The sequence below is a fragment of the Lepeophtheirus salmonis genome, chromosome 5 (assembly GCF_016086655.4).
Source record: "Lepeophtheirus salmonis chromosome 5, UVic_Lsal_1.4, whole genome shotgun sequence".
Lineage (NCBI taxonomy): Eukaryota > Metazoa > Arthropoda > Copepoda > Siphonostomatoida > Caligidae > Lepeophtheirus > Lepeophtheirus salmonis.
The window spans coordinates 70,140,471-70,156,425 of NC_052135.2; the positions used below are offsets into that span (position 1 = coordinate 70,140,471).

At 33.3% G+C, this 15,955-nt stretch overlaps 1 protein-coding gene across 2 annotated transcripts in view; it reads right to left on the minus strand.

The window, feature by feature from the left end:
- Window positions 1-1,478: 1,478 nt before the first annotated feature.
- LOC121118120 (diphthine--ammonia ligase) overlaps window positions 1,479-15,955 on the minus strand; it is a 30,002-nt gene continuing 15,525 nt past the window's right edge. For both annotated transcript variants that reach the window (XM_040712666.2, XM_040712665.2), the window contains exons 5-6: window positions 11,313-11,404; window positions 1,479-1,828 (exon numbers count right to left, since the gene is read on the minus strand). In XM_040712666.2, the coding sequence (XP_040568600.1) occupies window positions 1,738-1,828; window positions 11,313-11,404 (183 nt within the window). In that variant the 3' untranslated portion in view covers window positions 1,479-1,737. The remainder of the gene's footprint in view (window positions 1,829-11,312; window positions 11,405-15,955) is intronic.

A 15,955-nucleotide genomic window follows, 5' to 3' on the forward strand; every position in this document is an offset into this window, starting at 1 on the left:
ATTATATTTATACCAGGACCCAACGAGACGAGGAAGCAGGGAGCTGATTTTCAGAACATTCAAATTTTAATCAATGGTACCATAAGTCTTGCCACCCCTCCTGCATCTCCTCACGCTCTCTTACAAACATCGGATCTCTAGTTATCAGTTTCTACTTCATTTTCCCGTTATCAGTTGTCTGAACGTTGATTTGTTGAATACGTTTTAGCTCTTGCTAAGAAACTGTTCACAATTACATTAATCAATATTGAATAATAACTCTAAAGTTGAGAATAATTGTATAATTACTACCATTTAGTGTACTTTTGTTCTCTATTTATTCGGTCCAGTCCAGTCTTATGACGAATCCTATCGGTCCTGTATAGTTACTTCACGAATAAATAATCTTAATATATGCAGTTTCTTGTACATAAAAAATGAATGTATTTATAAGATATTTCAAGACTTAGGATCGCTATATTTGAAAGATTGGGAGCCACTGCTCTAGAGTTTAAATAAATTCCCGCCTTCTTCCATAAAGAAGGTAGAACCCATGCCTTGTACCCCTAAGAATAGACCCTTCAAGTTCAAATTATTTGCCGATTTTGAGGCCATAAAGGTACTCAAATTTAGATATTGAATAAGCAAAAGTTACTTGAAATTTTCACAACTATTTTTTATTTTAATAAAATTATGATATTTTCATAATTAAAATATTTTAGCCTATTCCGCCCTCTCTAGGGTTATTCGGGTATATAAAGGGGGGTTCACTCTTTCATTCTTAATTTAATAAAAAATTTGATTCACTTCTAAAAAATAGGTGAGAAAGAAACATATATTGCTTATTTTAAGGTTGTTTTGCAAAAAAAAAAAAAAAAGATGGCAACTTTTATTTGATCAGGTTACCAAGAAAGCAGCCGACTGTTTACTTATCAAATTTTAGACTGATCGATTTTCCTGTTTACAAGTTTACCCCAAATAACGAAACTAAGATATACAAGGGAGGTCTGAAAAGTTTCCGACCTCAACGGGAACATCTCAGCACTCGTAAATAAAAGCTAGTCACATATATTTAGCATCAGTTGACTGTTATTCACCAAAGTTTCAGCCATTTTGGATGCGTAGTTGTCATGTAATAGTCGTTTGAGTGAGTTGATGTAAGTTTTTTTTTGTTAAAATTGACAAAATTGAGTATCTTACTATCATTTAATATTTTTTTTGAAATTGTAATCTTTTAGTATAATCAAACAATAGCAGACATAAATGTTTGTTCCCTTCAAATTTGACACATTTAAGTCAATCCATCTCGGAGTAATTGAGCCAAAAACAAATATTACTAAAAAAAGTACTATTTAGACGGTTTACAGAGATGGAAGAATCCTTAGGAGAAATGTTGAAAATAAAAATAAATAAAAAATTCTTGTATCTTTGTTAGGTCGAAAACTTTTTAGACCACCCTCGTATGCATACACGGTTTTTACTATTAAGGAATATATACATAAAACAAACTTTCTTTATTTGATCTATTTAACAAATTATAATTTATAATAGTTAAATTGAATAAAGACCTTTTTGATGAAAATACATACATCAATTATTAGTAAATAAATGCATGGTCAGTCTAATTTTTAAACTGAAATCGACGTCTCAAAATATTGTCCATGTGTTCCTTCCAAAGTTGATACGTGAAGGATGTTAGATGTACGAGTTCACCTTTAGGCTGAATGTATGTATTATAAAATGTTTATATAAACATATTTAATTTCCATCTTTTTTGTCCTGGAGTACAAGAGATTTTAATAGTAGATGATAGACATCAGCTCCATTGGGGACAACCTCAGTTTCCTTCCTGTAAGAGAAAAGAGATGTAGAGAGAAAATCTATTGATCTATTGAAAGACAAAGACATTATATAAAAAATAATAGTGTCACATTTCCCTCCAAGAAATATTAATACGTAATCGATATAAGTGGAAAAATAAATTTCCCTGATTTTTATAAAGAATTAAATATTTTTATATGTATTATATTTAATCAAAAAAAGAAAGGTCTTTATGTATATCACATAAAACAACTTTAACATCCGAGTCGTCAATTCTTAACAGTTTCTTACGTGGTAGATTTTTTGTAATTATGAAATTAAATAGTTCCTTATTTTTTCCCTAAAGCTCATCATTTTTTTCTAATTTATGGGAAAATAACAAAGATACTATAAAGTTTGAAATTGCAAACACAATCTTTAATAATGTACGACCATGATGTGTAGTGATGAAAATCGTGTGTAGAATGGGCATGTTAAAAAAAAAAGAAACCGAAAATTTTGAGGAATGTTTTTGAGAACATCAGCTACAATCAGCTGTCACGTCGATCCCCATTTCTAGTCGGAGTTGAACAAGGATTTACAATTATAACTCCACAACAAATCCTCAAATGTTCAATCAGGTTTTGAATATAATTGAATTTATTTAGGAAAGGATATTGATTACTCAGGAATTAAATAATAATGACAACTGTTAAAGAAAAGAAAATTCCTTCTTTATATTAACAATTTAATTTTAATTTATAGCATAGTTCTATGTAGTAAATAATTGTGCTATATATCCTTAAAATATTTGGAATATAAGATATTTAAATAGATGAACAAGAAATGAAATGGAGCAAAATCTATCATTTGCTAATACATTCATAAGTTAAGGAAAATAATTTATGTACTCGTAACCGAGAAACGGCAATACATACATACAACATTTCACTCAAATGGTACACTTTTCTCTGATTACATTGACTAGTTACAAGTCTAATTAATGAACTAGCACGGCTAGTGGCTATGTTCTACCCAATATAATAATTTAGACTTTAAAAGTGTTTAGGAATTTTGATTGCATGGACTATAGAGAACGTTTGAAATTTGTGAAGTAAACTTCTAAATTAGTTAACTAAATAAGTTTCATAAATTAATAGTAATTTATAACTAATATTTTTAAGCATTAGATTACAAATAAGTTTTGTTTATATAAATTATAGTTATTTTTGTAGCCGGATTCGGTACAAATTTTGTGGTTATTTTCTTCTTCTATTTCACTGCATAGTTGCTTGAAGCTGATCTAATAAAACGTCTTGACAACTAAGATGTTCTTTTGCTACAAAAATTTCAAACAGTCATAGTTAAAATGTCAATTTTCAGCTTATTTTTTTATCTACGGGAAGGACATATTTTTTACAACTCTTGTAATAATCGTCATAGGCTCACTTAATCATGGTATGGACAAGTTATTTGTATTTGGTAAATGTTAGTAGAAGTTTTTTTTTTTTTTTTAAATCTCAAACTTTACGTTATTTTATAAGCATAAAATTTGTTGTACCAACTATTCTGTTCAAGGACAATTCAGCGCAAATACTATTCAGAACCATTGCAATTTCATTCTTTATAATAGCAAATAGGTATATCAATATACAATTTAAGTTCAATTAAATTGATAACTTATTTTTAAAAAAGGCTAAGAGTCACTGATTTATACATATGTATATATAGGTGGATCATTCCATGAACAATTTACAGTTTTTTTTTTCATCGGATTTGAATAAAATTTGATTTGGCAATTAACCTATCATTGGAAAACTCGAGAATGAAATTTCAGATCTCTAACATAGTCCAACTCTGAGTTTTGAGCACCTTTTCATAATGAATTTGATCAAAAAACGTCTTGAAGACCCTTGCATTTTGGATTTTAGTTTGTAAACCATTCATCATTTGAAAGCTTTTAGATATTTGAGTATATGATGTTTGATATATTTAAGTTGAAAAATATGGTCAAGATCAAGTATACATTTTTATAACAGAATAAAAAAAAATGATTAAGGTATAATGTGGCATAAATAGCTATCAAATGATGTATTGTATGCATAAGAATATAAACATATATATTGTATATGTAATCGTTAAGATCTTAATATGAGATATGAGTAAACTCAATATGTTTGATAAATTATCAATTTTTGTAAACTATGAGATATTTATAATATAAATGAAAAATTTTATGGATGATTTTGGAATTGAATGTTGATAAGAATCTGCCGATGTATTTGCCCGTATTATTTACTATTCTATGTCATCTGTGTGTATAATTCAATTAATTACCCATTTTAATTATCTTCCAGATTCAAAATTATTAATCATTTTTTACAATTATTATTTAAGCAGTTACTTTTATTTAATTATAAAGAGCAAATCATAAGAGATGAACGATAAATGGCTACACTGTTTATAAAATACTTGGTCAATGGCCAAGGGTTCCTTTTTCGGAGGTAAAATGTCGGGGCATAGTCGTTCAAGGGCTAAGTGTTCTAGAACTAGAACATCAATATAAAAGGTACCCGCATATTAATTCTAAAAGGAGTATCTTGGGGATAATGACAATTTGCAACAGATCCGGCGGCTAAAACCTACATTTTTTTTTTTTTTTTTTATGTAATCCATAGAACACAGAAATGACAATTAAAATGGTACTTCTAAATAGGTTTAGCCTTTAAAGCCTTTTTAAAAGAAACCATATTTTAGAGTATCATTTCGATTCTAAACCATATTTTTAGAGTATTATTTCGATTCTAAACCATATTTTAAAGTTAAATAACTACATACAGTGTGCATAGGACAAGATTAACAAAAATATCAAGGGCTCAAACTTGATTAAAGTTAGTACCTTGACATTTATAAACCAGTGAAAAACACATCCTCCTTCCTTCAAATTCAAAATGTCCACCTTTAGTCTCCATTGCAGCCTCAACACGTAGTCGGAAGGCCTTGCACACAATGATGACTTACTCATCAGACATGGGCATCCACTTCTACACAATAGAGGCCTTCACCTCAACAGTATTTCTGTGGGAGACAGCACAGGTATTGGCTTCAATGAAGTCCCAAATTCCATAGTCCATTGTGTTCAGATCTGGTGAGGAATGAGGCCACAATGTACAGGGGCAGAAATTGGTAAATTCTCCCTGCACCATACTTGGTTTTCCTTTGACTAGTTGACACATAATTGAGGCCCATGTCTTTTACGACACTCCTAATTGTCCCTTCACTAATGTTGTGCTTTTGTGCGAGCCTAAACACATCGAAGCACTCATGAAACTCCCTGATCGCTTTATGTTGCCCCCCAACTATCAGGCTTCAAGTCATAGCTGCTATCAGCCTCAAACGCCTTCCAGATCCTCAAAACAGTGGACATGTTCACTTCCACAATCTTGACCACCTCACTAATAGGAACTCCTTCCGTGGAGAAAATCTAGCCCTCTACGTTTCTTTGAGGACATCACAAACTTGACTTTATTTACAAAAAATTAAATGAGGAAAAAGAAAGTTTTTTTGATAGAAACATTTATAAGATAAAATATTTATTAAGTTATCTTGAATGAAGTTCTTACAAAATATGTCTAATTTTACAAAAATCAAGTAACATGAGGGATCATATTTTTTTCAATTGCTTTAGAGGTAGTATACCTAAAATTAAGGAGTAAACCTTATATTACAACTTGACAAGATTTCTCGTCAAAACAAAGTTCGATTTTTATATTTTATTTTTCCTTTCAACTTTTTGTTATCTCATAGAATATTAGTAACTAAGCAATATAAGGTTGCGTGGAAATGTTTAGTAACTAAGCAATATAAGGTTGCGTGGAAATGTTTCGAAATCAATAAAATTAAGTCAATTACACAGTGGAACAATTAGGGGGGGAAGCGCAGAATCCAAAGCTGATCTCAGGTTTTTTCTCAGTTATGTAAAGTCTGAAATATCTGGGATTGTAGTAATTCGAACTATTATCGTTCAGAGTCAATTTTTACCCTTAAAACAATCCCCAAATTAAAAGTCAGATTAATAAAACTTCTGTAAAAGTGTTTTTATTGATTCTGTATCTTGTTCTGAACTGGATATATTTCGCTTTTTAGGCTGAAAAATGGTGAAAAACAACACTCTTCTTTAGAGCCTTATAACTTGTTCATAATACATAGTGATGAGGAATACCATATGTTAGAGCACCTTGGACGGCTCTACTTCCCTTCATTCTCGTTTGGGCAGAACGTTGATTAATTAATCATATGTGGACTGTAATATTTTATTTATATAAATTATATTCTACTGTTAGAACACTGGAGTCGAATTGCACATTGATAAATATACTCAATAAAAGAAAAAGAGTGGAGATAATACCTTTTAATGTTCCTCCAATCACAAACCAGTGCTCCCATACACACACACATGTATATGTATGTACATAAACGCTGCCCTACTAAACAGTCACTCGTTTACGAGTGAACATACACCCCGGATGAGCAACTCTTTAGTTAGTTATCATCAGCAGACTCTGTTGGTCACATACGTCTTCCATCTGACCGGCTCAGATTGCAGCTAGTGCCAGACAATAGTAGAGGCAGTCCAAGTATGAACTTTATCAACCTTATATGGAATGAATTGTAAAAAGTGATCAATAATTTTGGCAGACAAAACTGCCGCTTCAAGTTCGAGCCTAGGAATAGTAACTTCCTTGACAGGGTATTAGTCGTGTAACAATAATGATTGGCATGAAGAAGTTCCTTTAGAGATATAAAAAAAAATGGAATGTTTGGAAAGACAATTTGAAAAAAACTTAAAAATTGTCCTATGCTCGGAAATGTGAGTACACACATAGATAAAAACCCTAAGCTTGATATTTGTATCTTCTGCAATGTGTCAAATAAAGGATATGGTGTTATTGCATATCTTAGAGTTTGTGGCGTGAACAAAGAAGTTTATGTGTACTTTATTGTTAGTCGTACAAGACTAAGGCCTGTCATGGAAGATTCCAAATTATACTAGGGACGAGTGGAGGAGAATTCATCTGAGGAAAACTACCAGACCTCATAAGTGGACTCCTTCCTTGGGAATGAAATCTCAGGATCGAAGCAATAAAACGATGAGTAGATAATTTCAAAATGGGATTCCTTAAATAAACAAAACGGAACAAAAATCCTTGGAGATGCTCATTTTAAAATATTTTTTTTTTAAATCATACATTGAATATTTTTTTATAATATAAGCTATGATATTCCTCATCAATATGTATGTAGAATAAGTTATAAGGGTCTAAAGAAGAGTGTCGATATTCACTCACTAATGCTTTGCTCATATGTAACTAAGCTATGCTAGTGAATCATTATGTACTTTTTAAGGTTCTATATATATAACTAAGGTTGCAAATTTCAAAAAAGGACTGTTAGTCTCTCTAATTGAATATACAATAGGGTTTTTCTGTAATATATATTTATTTATTTTTTAAGATAAAATTCAATTTAAAAATGTAGAAGGATCAAAATCCGTATTTTCATATTTTAAAAAATCTAAGAAAATAAACAAGAATCAAAATTTAACCTTCAATTTGACAAATTTTCGAAAATATATATGTAATTAGCCCACATTCCCTTTAATTGGCCAACTACAGGGTGTCCACGATAAATTGGAACTACTTTAAACTTCATCCAGATCCATTATGTGGATATTCGGGGTTAAATCATACTAATATAAAAGGTTGCGTGAACAATACACTATAACTTCCACCACAATTGTTTTGACAACAAACAATAGTCTTCATGGAACAAGCAAGGAGAGACGCCATCCTCGAATTGGCTTGTGCGGGATACAAGTCCTCTGCTATCTACAAACTTCTTAACTACCCCAAGACCACGGTGTACCGGGTCTTCAATGCCTGGGAGGTTGAGGGGAAGGTCTGCCGCAAGGCCCACAACATGAGAAGTGACTGAATCCACCCTTCCCGCTTCCTTGAAGGCCTCTAGAAGTCCATCAAGGCTTCGCCGGGGACTTCCTTGTCCAGGTTGGCCAAGAACCGTGGAGTGAGCAAGCAGCTGGTCTCCAAGGCTATGAATGAGGACCTCGGGTACAGGTCATACCAAATGGCCAAGCAACACATCCTCACGGCATCCATGAAGGCCACCAGGATCACCAACTGTAAGTGTCTTCTTAATGACCTGAAGAGCCATGGAGGAAGAATCACCTTCTTCCCCGACGAGAAGAACTGGACTGTCGACAGAAGCTACAACGTCCAGAATGACAGGTGGCTTGCCAAGGAGAGAGAAGAGGTCCCTACGGTCACAAAGTTCCCGGGCTATGTGATGACCCTGGGTATCATCTGCAGCACCGGTGAGGTGATGCCTCCTTTCTTCTTCAATCCCAAGGAAAGGGTTAACTTGTTAAGGTACTGCAAAGTCATGGAGGAGTTCGTCATCCCCTGGATGAAGGATACGGCCGCTGGGAGGGATTTCATATTCCAACAAGACTCAGCGCGCGCACACATCGCCATGAGGACCACTAACCTCTTCAACTCCCACGACATCACTTTCTGGGATCGCAACACCTGGCCCTCCAACTCACCCGACCTCAACCCGTGTGATTACTACTAGTAGGGGAAGTTGGAGAGGGAGGTGTGCAAGGTCAGCCACAAGGGCTCCATTACGAGGGAGTGGAATGCTGTCGATTCCGTGGAAGTCATCAGGGCATGCAAATCCTTTAAGGGCAGGATGGGGAAGATGGTGGCCTCTGAGGGAGGACATGTTGAATAAATGTATTGTTTAATATCATGTCTAACTTTTTCATATTAACAAATACACTCCAAATTCCATTTTTATCAAGCAGGTTGAATTTGGAGATAGTTCCAATTTATCGTGGACACCCTGTATATGTGCAAACTCTAGCTATATGATAATTGTAGATTCTATAAAAGTGGAGTGGTCATTGTCCCCCTTGTTGCAAGCCCTTCAAGTATTCTTATTTCACACGTACCAGGGGAATGTAGTCTATAACAACGTCTCTTAAGTATATTAAACATATTGTTGTAAGAAAGCTCATTGAAGGCAAAAATAAATATACATAGATATGATTAATATTTATTGCTATCCCTTCCCCTGTCATTCTTGATTACAATAGGCTACACATATCTACATATTATACATCATTGTGTTATTGAATTTGATATTATATAACCGTTCAATAGAAACGTATATTGAATAGGATTTTATGTATTGAAATAGGCTTGAGAGAGAATGAGATGGGGACATAAATCAAATAACTATTCATTGTCTTGAAAACAGCACAGCAACAGGAAAGTAGAATATATTTTTGCAAATGCAAAAGAACAACTGCCTCCTGGATTTTTCAACAAATTTGTATATTAGAGTGGTTGGGTTTTTAGCTTTTTTCGAATTTGGATAACGGGTAGTTGAAAAGAAAAACAGAAAACAAAAAAGTTGTCATATGGTATGAAAATTAACTATGCAAAATTATAAATGCAAAAATATCAGGAACAAATATTTAAAAAAGGCAAAGACTCTTCACTTAATGAATATCGATACTAAGAACCTATTTTTAGTTATTTTATATTCAATAACTTTGATAGACATTTTTATAAGCTATAAAAGGTTGGGCAAAAGTTTTTCCCTAAAATTAAATTTAATTAAATTGTTAAAAACCACCGCCAATTCCTCCAATACATTCAAGGATGTATTGAGGAATTGGTGGTGGTTTTTAGCAATCCCACACTACCCCCGATCCAATCCGAGGGGGAGAGTATTCAATCATATTTTAAGAGGACCTAAGCTATTTATCCCTCCCCCCTCTCCTGACCTGGGAAAATAGGCAGATTTGACAAAACACGCAACCACTCATAGTCTATGACGTCACTATTGCTAGAATTTACAGTTTGATGTATCATACCGATTGCTGGGCCAGAAAAGCAAATTTTGAGAAAACATACAGGCACTAATACGTCACTAATAAAAGCGTAGTTGAAGTCAAACATCAGACGTACACGCGTTAAGGTATACCTTTTTTTTTGGGGGGATGGAACAAACAAATATGTTTAGATATTTGTCATATTTATTAATGAATTTATAATGTGTTTTTCGGGGGGGGATTTCTTCCAGGGGAATCTTCCACTGGCAATTTTCCCCAAGGCAGTTTTCCTAGTACCCATTTATAAATATATACACTTAGACATGTACACGTATGATAGATGTCGTAACCCGCCTTTAGGATTGTAAATCCTATAACGTCTTAGTTTTTGTGCTGAATAACTGAGAGTGATGCTAAGTACTAATAAGTGCAAATCCTTCTTGTGCTCTAAGTAGAATTGGGGATCGAAAACAGAGTCATTCCTGCTTATATCCTTGCTTGGTAGAGAGAAGGATTTGCTTAAATAGGCCTTCCACTCATAGCTGCTTGCAGCAAGTCTAATAAAAAGTCATCACAGCCAACCGGATCGCCTCCTAAACATTCTTCAAATTCAAAACTTTAACACGTTAATTTTCGAATTATGATTTTATCGCATACTGGTAGTTCATATATTTTACAGCTCTATCAATAAACTACCTTTTCAATGCTTAGCTTACTTTTGATAATTTGTGTGGATAATTGTAACTTGTGTAAGGTACCCAGGGGCGTACGGGGACAGGGTCTGGTGGGATGTACCCCCCCCCAATTAAGGAATTTTTGCTTTTTTTACTAAAAAATTTAATACTTGAATTATTTTTTTCAAAAAATTTTAAATTTTTTTTTAATTTTTCAATTTTTTTTCCAAAAAATTAATTTTCTCACAGAAACTAAATATTTTTTGAAATTTGTCAACAAAAATTTAATATGTTTTTGTTTTTTCAAAAATTTTTTTTTTGTGAACATGTTTTTGAAATTTTTTCCAAAAAAAAAAATCATATTTGATTTTTTTTTTGTGAGAAGCTGTATATTTTTGAAATATTTTCAAAAAATTAATACTTGAAAATTAAAATTTTTTCACAAAAAATTACTTTTTTTGTGAATAGCTGCGTATTCTTAAATTTTTTTTCAAAAAAATCAATATATGAAAATTGTTTTTAAAAAAATTTAATTTTCTGTTAATATTTGAAATTTACTTTTTCAAATATATTTTGAGAAAAATATAACTTTTCAAGTTTCTTCAAAAAAATATTACCTTTTTGATTTACCCTCCCCCCCACAAAATTATATTCCTGTGAACGCCCCCGCTACCTATCTATTTATGATAAAGTCCAGGGAAGCAATGGGTAATTTCTCATTTTCTTGATTTATGATAAAGATTATTACTTTCCTGTTGACACTCAACAATTATACACGTACTCGAACAACCCTTTGTAGTAGTGTTTACTCTCTCTCTCTCTCTTCTGTTTGCCAAGTGTGTTATCAAAGGTAGGAATATACCTAATGCATTTATCTTGTTGAAACAATGAGTCAATGCAAACCAAATAAATCAATAGTATAAATAATAAGTAAAACTTACAGCACCAGCTTTTTCTTAAACAAGGGACAGTTCAAAGTGAAGGTCTCATACTCTCCACCTTCTCCACAAACATTAATACCAAACTTATCAGCCTGTAATATATAAAAACTACACTTAATAATTAATGTATAATCTACGTACATAACAATGATTAGTTACTTCATATCTACCATATACTAATTGTAAAACAAGGGTTTACTATTTTTTAAAGTAAATATTTTTAAAAAATCAGATACAAAATACAGAGTGCCACAGGGAAATCTTCTGCAATCAAGAAGCAATACCAAAACCTTATTGACTTTTTAATAGAAAACTAAAAAACTTGGCACAGGTTGTAACAATATAATCGGCGAAATGTTCCCCATCGCTTCTTCATGCTGGCCATGAGCTCCTGCACATATCTGGGTGATGTCTTCCCAACTTTGTTCTCTAAGACCTTCCGCGCACTGGAGTCGAGGGGATTGATATCAGGAACGGAAAATGGCCAGAAGATCTTGTCACAGAATTCAGCAAAATGCTCCTAGCAGAAGTTATGTATCTTCAAGGCCGTATTGCTGGGGGGCACCGTTTTGGGTCTACACATCGTTGTGCTTAGGATAGATAACCTTCAGCCAGAGCAACATTTTTTTACCTCAGTACCTTTCAGTAGGCATCGCCCCCATTTTCTCATTGGGCTTGAAGAAGAAGGGATCAATTTTCTTCCCATCAGAGGCCACAACTCCCAAGCACATACTGCTATAAATTGTCGTTTCTGCGGATCAAAACCTGGTCGACTGTGAAGATATTCTTGAGGGAGAATCTTCACAGTCGACGAATGACTCTTCAAGTAATTAAGTACTTTTTTGCATATCTCAAGCCTGAAGGTATTCATTTAGTCGGTGAAGAGATGTCGTAGAGTCCTTACAAAGCTCTTATGGCCTAGGTCATCATGAAATACCCTCCTCATGGTGATCTCGTCCGCATTGAAGTCGTGCATTGATGCTGTTGGATCTTCCTTGATCTTGGCCTCCAGGGACTTGAAAAATGTTTCATCTCACTTCGAACCATTTCATCCACTTCCTGCCTTCCTTTTGACTCCTTTCCCATTCTCCTTGGCCATCCTGATGTTCCGGACTGTCCTCACGGTCACGCTGACAATATCTGAAATTTTTTTCTGCCTCTTTGTCTTTTTGATTCCTGTTCACTCATCATATTTAGTCCAATTTTGAACAAATTAAAACAATGGGCAAGAAAAACAACAAATGTATCGGATCATTGTTTAAAATGTCACCTGAAACCTTAATTAGTACAAAATAATTAATTTTAATGACGCTGGAATATTTCCCTGTCGCACTCTGTGTAAATAGTATGCATTTTCACTATATAAAAAAAAGAAACCGAAAATGAGCATTCGGGTGTTAATTGTTTCTATTTTCGGGGAAAAGTTAAGATTTGAAGGTTTAAGTGTTTTTTGTTTTTTGTTTTTTTATCAAAAATATTTAAATTGACAAACTTCAACCATTTTTATTAATATTTAGAAGTATCTACACAATAAAGTTTGTTTAGTTTAATTAACAAATTTAGTGTTAAATAAAATTGCTATCAAACGTGTTTTATATAATTTTACGACACTCAGTATTTACCTTTCTAAAAGAAAGAAATACCCCAAAAAACAGGTAACACTTATTAATAATAACATACTTCTCACCGGAACTATAACAAGAAATATTTTGCTACAAATAATTGGATAATACAATATGGCTACCTTCAGCATTAATATCGGTCTACAGCCTCCTTCTGAAACCCTGACAGACCTTGATCATATATTCTTCCGCTAATGTATTTCAGGCTGACATGATGGATGTCTCCAGGGATGTTGTTGAGCTGTGTGATTTGCAGGTTATTGGTCACTAATGTATCGATCCGTACGGGAGTTTGAAACCCGATCTATCGTTAAAAAAAATCATCAGAAAACAAAATTGTTGCCGTTCCAGCCTTGAGCTTTTTAAGGAGTACTCTTGATCACGTAAGCCTCTTTGCATTTGTTGAGTCATTGATGAGGTGATTCTTTCATCTGGCCCTTGACTTCATCCCCAGGTCCTCATAAACGATCCTATGGACTGTACTGGAGGTCAAGGAGATGGCCTTTGCCATACCACGAATGGTCTTGATTGTATTTCTCTTGATCCGAGCTTTGACAGCTAAAACTTTAGCCTTTGTCAGAACTAACCTCTTCCTCCGAGATCCTTTCTTCCTTTCGACTGTCCTACACTCCTCAAATCGTTTTTTGATTGCATAGATTGCCTTTCGGCTCAACCCCACAGCCTTAGAAATCTCATTACCCGTCATTCCACGCAATGACATATCGACCACAATTTGGCGTTTCACGTCCGTATTGCTCAGAATATTTTTTTTCAAAGTGAAAAATAAACAAATATGACCGGTTCTACTTTATAAATCACTCAACCTTGTTAACACTGGCGTAAATTTTTTTTTTTTTTAATTATTCAAAGCCATTTATATAAGTGTTACCTTATATTTTTTTTTTACCTTGGTTAGTATTTAAATGAAAAGTAACATTCTGCCAAACAATTTGACTGATATACCGAGTGGTCCATTAAAATCTGCAGATGTAGTTTTCTGTCATGACGTCCCAGTGCTGGCTGACAGTGGCTTTGAGGGCCTCCGTGTTTGGATGAAGAGCACTGCAGGTCTTGCCCTGAATATCCATCCAAAAGATGTAGTCAATTATGTTGAAATCAGGGCTGTATGCGGACAAAAGTGTCAAAACGAGTTCAAAAGGCTCTTTCAACGGAGGAGATGGGTTTTTTTTCGAAGGTGATGTCAAAAATAACCACTCCATCCTCACAAGGCTCTTTTCAAACACTTTTGTGATAGTTATCTGGACAGTGCTGTTTTTCTCTAGGTCCAGTTTCGCCTTTTTAACAGAGTCCTTTTTCCTCTCCAATGTTTCAGACTTGCTGACGGCGTAGATGATGCTCCTGGAGAGTCCCAACTGCTTGGAGTGCGAGAATGGAAATTCGCTGATTACTTTCAAGTGCCATTTTCTCGATTTGTATCTAAGCTAGAGCTCAGATTTGTTTTGTTATGTAACTAATTGTTTATAACTTCAATTACTCAACCTTAATTAATTATTGAATTAGTAAGTGTTCAGATTTCAATGGACCAAAGACGTTTATTTTTTATACAGATAAACAAAAAAGTGATGATTTTTTTGAAACTTTACCTAAATGATCTTTTTCGAGAAAAAAAAATATAGTTAAATTTTCAATTAAAAATATATTCGACCAAAATTAGTATTCAATATTTTAGAAAAATGATCCCGGAGGTTATGGACGTTACATTTGGAGAGAAATTAACATTAACAAGCTATTTATTTGAATTAGAAAATTGAAAATACATATTATAGAGCACATTTTGGTATAAAAATAAGCTTGCAATATGAAATGTTTTGAACATTTGGAGTTTGAGAGAAGTGAAAAAATACCCAGTGTTACGGATGTTACGGAAATGGACAAGCTTTTTGGACTCACTCAACACATGATGCTAACTCTATGAATTTATCCTTCAAATACCAACAATGTTAAATATCATCTTGTAGGGAAGGGTTTGAGGTACCCAAAAATCATATTTAGAAAAACTTTTTTTTTTTTTTTGCTGTTAAAGAAAAAATCACGAAACATTGCCGTTACGGATGTAAAATTTTTGATTATAGATGTTACACGTGCATTACATTTAAAAAAACTTATTGCACTAACATAGCAATAGCTGCATGGAGCCCGTGTGTTCAGAACACGTTTGTTTAAGCTCAGTTTGTGTTCAATTTCTTATTGTTTTTTTATGTTTTTCGAGCATTTTTTGATGAAAAAATTCAACATAAATAAATAAAATATAAAGTCATAAACATGGTCGGCTCCTGTATCTTGACAGAAATATTTCATAACTCAGGGAAGTAATAAATAAGAATTTGAATAGTAGAATAGAAATTACTGATTCTTTTCCCAATACCAATGCAGATTCCTGAAAAAGCACCCGATTCTCCAATTCCAATTAATCGTCTCATCACTACATAGTATTTGTCCAAAGGAATTTATATTAATATTAGTTTTACAAATTAATGAAATTATAGTGTTAATAATATATAAGATTTCGTATTAAAAGTGTTTCTAAAAAAATGTTTTTGTTGCTTGACTCAGTATTGTTTAATCGAGCATCGAAGATGGACACAAGCAAAGAGAAATCCACTATATTTTATAGTTTTTCTTAGATTAAGGCGAAAACATACGGCTAAAAATGTAAAATATTTGTGTATGTTTCGTATACTGTAACAGCCAATCATGCGCCATTTTGGTTTCGTCAATTTTGTTTCGGTAATTTAGATGTCACAGATTCACCAAGCTCTGAAGACAAATTATCATAAACTTCGATAAAATTATGAAAATAGTCGAAGCCGACCTTTCATGTAAGCATTGTTTTAATTGCCCAAGAGCTAAACTTTGCACAAAAAAACATTTGGACCCACTAGAATAAAACTGGATTAAAAAAGAACCTCGTTATATCGGTGCCTCATAAGTTAACTCAAAAAACCCTAATGGACCAAATTTCCATCTGCGAATCCCTGCTTAATTGCAACCAAATTGAGC